This window comes from Oncorhynchus keta, unplaced genomic scaffold (assembly GCF_023373465.1).
Source record: "Oncorhynchus keta strain PuntledgeMale-10-30-2019 unplaced genomic scaffold, Oket_V2 Un_scaffold_1378_pilon_pilon, whole genome shotgun sequence".
NCBI lineage: Eukaryota > Metazoa > Chordata > Actinopteri > Salmoniformes > Salmonidae > Oncorhynchus > Oncorhynchus keta.
In genome coordinates, this window is record NW_026290776.1 from 240229 (window position 1) to 247500 (window position 7272).

General features: G+C 44.6%; 1 protein-coding gene across 13 annotated transcripts in view; it reads right to left on the reverse strand.

Moving 5' to 3' along the window:
- ccdc33 (coiled-coil domain containing 33) overlaps positions 1-1700 on the reverse strand; it is a 51798-nt gene extending 50098 nt beyond the window's left edge. For all 13 annotated transcript variants that reach the window (XM_052513679.1, XM_052513688.1, XM_052513691.1 and 10 more), the window contains exon 1: positions 1565-1700. In XM_052513679.1, the coding sequence (XP_052369639.1) occupies positions 1565-1612 (48 nt within the window). In that variant the 5' untranslated portion in view covers positions 1613-1700. The remainder of the gene's footprint in view (positions 1-1564) is intronic.
- Between the last annotated feature and the right edge of the window lie 5572 nt (positions 1701-7272).

Genomic DNA, 7272 nt, shown 5'->3' on the forward strand with positions numbered 1-7272 from the left:
AGTGATTACAGCTGTGAGTCTTTCTGGGTAAGTCTCTAAGAGTGATTACAGCTGTGAGTCTTTCTGGGTAAGTCTCTAAGAGTGATTACAGCTGTGAGTCTTTCTGGGTAAGTCTCAAAGAGTGATTACAGCTGTGAGTCTTTCTGGGTAAGTCTCTAAGAGTGATTACAGCTGTGAGTCTTTCTGGGTAAGTCTCTAAGAGTGATTACAGCTGTGAGTCTTTCTGGGTAAGTCTCTAAGAGTGATTACAGCTGGGAGTCTTTCTGGGTAAGTCTCTAAGAGTTATTACAGCTGTGAGTCTTTCTGGGTAAGTCTCTAAGAGTGATTACAGCTGTGAGTCTTTCAGGGTAAGTCTCTAAGAGCTTTGCAAACCTGGATTGTAGAATATTTGCCCATTATTCTTTTTAAAATTCTTCAAGCTCTGTCAAGTTGGTTGTTGATCATTGCTAGACAGACATGTTCAAGTCTTGCCATAGAATTTCAAGGCGATTTAACTCCAAACTGCAACTAGGCCACTCAGGAACATTCAATGTCATCTTGGTAAGCAACTCCAGTCTATATTTGGCCTTGTGTTTCAGGTTGTTCTCCTGCTGAAATTGGAATTCAACTCCCAGTGTCTGGTAGAAAGCAGACTGAACCAGGTTTTTTTCAAGCATTTTGCCTGTTCTTAGCTCTATTTTCATCATAAAAAAAACCTCCTTGCAGATGACAAGCATACCCATAACAGGATGCATGTTTTAAAATATTTTTTATTCTTTACAGGCTTCCTTCTTTTCACTCTGTCATTTAGGTTAGTATTGTGGAGTAACTACAATGTTGTTGATCCATCCTCAGTTTTCTCCTATCACAGCCATTCAACTCTAACTGTTTCATTGTCACCATTGGCTTCATGGTGAAATCTCTGAGAAGTTTCCTTCCTCTCCGGCAACTTGTTAATCACATTTTTACTCCTGAACTTATTTAGACATGCCATAACAAAAGGAGTTGATATTTCAGCTTTTCATTTTGAACGAATTTGTGGAAATTTCGAAAAACATAATTCCACTTTGAAATGGGGTATGGCATGTAGGCCAATGATTAAAATAAATCTAAATTTAATCCATTTTTAATTCAGGCTTTAACACAGCAAAACGCAGGGGGGGGGGAAATCGTTCTGAAGGCACTATATCTATCTAAAAGCATAAAACTCTTTCACATGCCTGGAATAATAGAATAGAAAATAATAAATACTAATCCCGAAAGGAAATCGGTTTGTCAATCAGCGTATCTACAATGTTTCAAAAGACGCACAATTCCCACCAGGCATAACCCTGAATATGTTAAAATATAGTCAACGGTACATCAGTAAGCCTAAATCCCAATTCCCACCAGGCATAACCCTGAATATGTTAAAATATAGTCAACGGTACATCAGTAAGCCTAAACCATCAGTACTATGTACAGCCACAGATCTGTTCATAAAAGCTGTCCATTTGACATATTTAGGAGGACAAGACAAGCCATTATCACAGAAACTCATCAGCTCTACTAGAGCCCACGACAATCCTCTCAATGCACTACTCACAGTACTGGAGCATGGCCTGTAGAACCTCTTCATCTTCTCAGTATACATTCTGTTACATCACTATGGTAAATCCAAGCCACTCTCGTATGCTAACCAGCTCTTGTTCAACAACTCTACCGTATGTAAAACACGTGTCTCTAATTCACTGTGTATGTACAAAGTGCTAATGGTTACCAGGGTTATATAAACTCACAGTAGAGATATGAGAAGAGTATTACCATGGAATTACCTAGCGACTGCCCATCCCTCATAAACAAATACTACCCTAGTGTTGACCTAGAGCTGTCAGTCAACCTTCACAGCAGACGAAGAGACCTCCTACCTTGTTCTTCACTGGAGCAGGGATACAGCACACATCTCAATCATTATCGTCCTAGCACCTCACTGGTAGAACCTAGCACCTCACTGGTAGAATCTAGCACCTCGCTGGTAGAACCTAGCACCTCGCTGGTAGAACCTAGCACCTCACTGGTAGAACCTAGCACCTCACTGATGGAACCTAGCACCTCACTGGTAGAACCTAGCACCTCACTGGTAGAACCTAGCACATCACTGGTAGAACCTAGCACATCACTGGTAGAACCTAGCACCTCACTGGTAGAACCTAGCACATCACTGGTAGAACCTAGCACCTCACTGATGGAACCTAGCACCTCACTGGTAGAACCTAGCACATCACTGATGGAACCTAGCACCTCACTGGTAGAACCTAGCACCTCACTGATAGAACCTAGCACCTCATTGATGGAACCTAGCACATCACTGATAGAACTTAGCACATCACTGATAGAACCTAGCACATCACTGGTAGAACCTAGCACATCACTGGTAGAACCTAGCACCTCACTGGTAGAACCTAGCACATCACTGGTAGAACCTAGCACCTCACTGGTAGAACCTAGCACATCACTGGTAGAACCTAGCACATCACTGATAGAACCTAGCACCTCACTGGTAGAACCTAGCACCTCACTGATAGAACCTAGCACCTCACTGGTAGAACCTAGCACCTCACTGGTAGAACCTAGCACCTCACTGGTAGAACCTAGCACCTCACTGATAGAACCTAGCACCTCACTGGTAGAACCTAGCACCTCACTGGTAGAACCTAGCACCTCACTGGTAGAACCTAGCACCTCACTGGTAGAACCTAGCACCTCACTGATAGAACCTAGCACCTCACTGGTAGAACCTAGCACCTCACTGGTAGAACCTAGCACCTCACTGGTAGAACCTAGCACCTCACTGGTAGAACCTACCACCTCACTGGTAGAACCTAGCACCTCTCTGGTAGAACCTAGCACCTCACTGGTATAACCTAGCACCTCACTGGTAGAACCTAGCACCTCACTGATGGAACCTAGCACCTCGCTGGTAGAACCTAGCACCTCGCTGGTAGAACCTAGCACCTCACTGGTAGAACCTATCACCTCTCTGGTAGAACCTAGCACCTCACTGGTATAACCTAGCACCTCACTGGTAGAACCTAGCACCTCACTGATGGAACCTAGCACCTCGCTGGTAGAACCTAGCACCTCGCTGGTAGAATCTAGCACCTCACTGGTAGAACCTAGCACATCACTGATGGAACCTAGCACATCACTGATACAACCTAGCACATCACAGATAGAACTTAGCACATCACTGATAGAACCTAGCACATCACTGGTAAAACCTAGCACATCACTGATAGAACCTAGCACATCATTGATAGAACCTAGCACCTCACTGATAGAACCTAGCACCTCACTGATAGAACCTAGCACAATGGTAGACCCTAGCACCTCACTGATAGAACCTAGCACAATGGTAGAACCTAGCACATCATTGATAGAACCTAGCACCTCACTGATAGAACCTAGCACCTCACTGATAGAACCTAGCACAATGGTAGACCCTAGCACCTCACTGATAGAACCTAGCACAATGGTAGAACCTAGCACCTCACTGATAGAACCTAGCACCTCACTGATAGAACCTAGCACAGTGGTAGAACCTAGCACCTCACTGATAGAACCTAGCACAATGGTAGACCCTAGCACCTCACTGATAGAACCTAGCACCTCACTGATAGAACCTAGCACAACGGTAGAACCTAGCACCAAACTGATAGAACCTAGCACAACGGTAGAACCTAACACCTCACTGATAGAACCTAGCACAATGGTAGAGGTAGAGAAAGCTCTTGGCTCTATCTACCAACCCATTATTCTGTCACCACAACACAAGACTCCCATAGCAACTCTTGAGGGCAGTGAGGACAGCTCCTAGAGCCTAACTGCCAGGCAAATCAAATCAAAATTCAAATCAAATTTGATTGGTCACATACACACGGTTAGCAGATGTTAATGCGAGTGTAGCGAAATGCTTGTGCTTCTAGTTCTGACCATGCAGTAATATCTATGCAGACCTCTGTCACCGAAAACACTCACAAACTTTTACAGATGCACAATCGAGAGCATCCTGGCGGGCTGTATCACCGCCTGGTACGGCAACTGCTCCGCCCACAACCGTAAGGCTCGCCAGAGGGTAGTGAGGTCTGCACAACGCATCACCGGGGGCAAACTACCTGCCCTCCAGGACACCTACACCACCCGATGTTACAGGAAGGCCATAAACATCATCAAGGACATCAACCACCCGAGCCACTGCCTGTTCACCCCGCTATCATCCAGAAGGCGAGGTCAGTACAGGTGCATCAAAGCTGGGACCAGGAGACTGAAGAACAGCTTCTATCTCAAGGCCATCAGACTGTTAAACTGCCACCACTAACATTGAGTGGCTGCTTTGAACAATGCCGTTCATATAGTGTTTACATACCCTACATTACTCATTTCATATGTACATACTGTACTCTATACCATCTTGTTTACATACCCTACATTACTCATCTCATATGTATATACTGTACTCTATACCATCTACTGCATCTTGTTACCATACCCTACATTACTCATCTCATATGTATATACTGTATTCTATACCATCTACTGCATCTTGACTATGCCGTTCGGCCATTGCTCATCCATATGTCTTTATGTACATATTCTTATTCATTCCTTTACACTTGTGTTTATTAGTTAGTTGTTGTGAAATTGTTAGATCACTCGTTATTACTGCATTGTCGGAACTAGAAGCTACACTCGCATTAACATCTGCTAACCATGTGTATGTGACAAATACAATGTTATTTAATACCGACATAACTCTGAGTAATATGTCAGAAACACTCAATCAATTGTGCTAATTTCTCTATATATATATGCCATTTAGCAGACGCTTTTATCCAAAGCGACTTACAGTCATGTGTGCATACATTCTACGTATGGGTGGTCCCGGGGATGGAACCCACTACCCTGGCGTTACAAGCGCCATGCTCTACCAACTGAGCTACAGAAGGACCACATCTCTATCTGTCATATCCTCTATTTTGTAAATATGAGGCTTGAATGTATTCATTTCAATCGTTTCCTAATCTTTGTCTTTATCTAATAATGTTTTCAAAATGTAAATTAGGTCTTCCGTGTTAAAATGTAAATGTTGGCCAGTTCTAACAAGTGGTTGGCAGAGCCACTGTTCAGGGTCATCGTTAGGCACCATTTCTAAACAGGATTCTTCAATATGACCATTCAATCATATATTCCTACAGATGCACCATCGAGAGCATCTTGACAGGAGTCGCTGGTGCACGATGAGACAAGGATATCCTTACCGGCCAAGCCCTCCCTAACCCGGACGACGCTAGGCAAATTGTGCGTCGCCCCACGGACCTCCTGGTCGCGGCCGGTTGCGACAGAGCCTGGGCGCGAACCCGGAGTCTCTGGTGGCACAGCTGGCGCTGCAGTACAGCGCTCTTAACCACTGCGCCACCCGGGAGAAGTCACTTCTTCTTATTGGTGTCCTTTAGTAGTGGTTTCTTTGCAGCTATTCGACCATGAAGGCCTGACTCACACAGTATCCTCTGAACAGTTGGTGTTGAGATGTGTCTGTTACTTGAACTTTGTGAAGAATTTATTTGGGCTGCAATTTCTGACTCTAATGAACTTATCCTCTGCAGCAGAGGTAACTCTGGGTCTTCCATTTCTGTAGCGGTCCTCATGAGAGCCAGTTTCATCATAGCGCTTGATGGTTTTTGCGACTGCACTTAAAGAAACTTGAAATTTCCACATTAACTGACCTTCATGTCTTAAAGTAATGATGGACTGTCGTTTCTCTTTGCATATTTGAGCTGTTCTTGCCATAATAAGGGATTTTACCAAATAGGGCTATCTTCTGTATACCACCCCTACCTCGTCACAACACAACTGATTGCCTCAAACTCATTGAGAAGGAAAGAAATTCCACAAATTAACTTTTAACTTGGCACACCTGTTAATTGAAATGCATTCCAGGTAACAACCTCATGAAGCTGGTTGAGAGAATGCCAAGAGTGTGCAAAGTTGTCATCAAGGCAAAAGGGTGACGACTTTGAAGAATCTCAAAATATATTTTGATATCAGGTATGAAGGTTAAGACCCAGATAAAGACGTCAACATGGTGTCATAATCCAACAGGGTCAAGGCAGACAGGGGTCAGTAACCCAGGGCAACGGGGTCAGGGGTGGTCAGGCACACGAGCCCGGTCAGGACAGGCAAGGGTCAAAACCAGGAGGGGGAGGAAAAAAAGAAGAACGACTGGGGAAAAGCAGGAGCTGAGACAAAACAAGACGAACTGGCAACAGACAAACAGAGAACACGGGTATAAATACCCAGGGGATAATGGGGAAGATGGGCGACACCTGGAGGGGGGTGGAGACAATCACAAAGACAGGGTGAAACAAATCAGGGTGTGACATCTTGATTTGTTTAACACTTTTTTGATTACTACACGATTCCATGTGTGTTTTTTCATAGTTTTGATGTCTTCACTACGATTCTACAATGTAGAAAAACCCTTGAATGAGTAGGTGAGTCCAGACTGTTGGCTGGAACTCTACATAATACCTCAACTACCTCGTATCCCTGCACATTGACTCATTAGAACTTAGTCAGGGACAGACAGCCAATCAGCTCATTACTGGTCTGGACAGAGAGCCAATCAGCTCATTACTGGTCTGGACAGAGAGCCAATCAGCTCATTACTGGTCTGGACAGAGAGCCAATCAGCTCACTGCTGCTCTGGACAGAGAGCTAATCAGCTTATTACTGCTCTGGACAGACAGCCAATCAGCTCATTACTGCTCTGGACAGAGAGCTAATCAGCTTATTACTGCTCTGGACAGACAGCCAATCAGCTCATTACTGCTATTGACAGACAGCCAATCAGCTCATTACTACTCTGGACAGACAGCCAATCAGCTTATTACTGCTCTGGACAGAGAGCTAATCAGCTTATTACTGCTCTGGACAGAGAGCCAATCAGCTCGTTACTGGTCTGGACAGAGAGCCAATCAGCTCATTACTGCTCTGGACAGAGAGCCAATCAGCTCACTGCTGCTCTGGACAGACAGCCAATCAGCTCATTACTGGTCTGGACAGAGAGCCAATCAGCTCATTACTGCTCTGGACAGAGAGCCAATCAGCTCATTACTGCTCTGGACAGACAGCCAATCAGCTCATTACTGGTCTGGACAGAGAGCCAATCAGCTCATTACTGCTCTGGACAGAGAGCCAATCAGCTCATTACTACTCTGGACAGAGAGCCAATCAGCTCATTACTACTCTGGACAG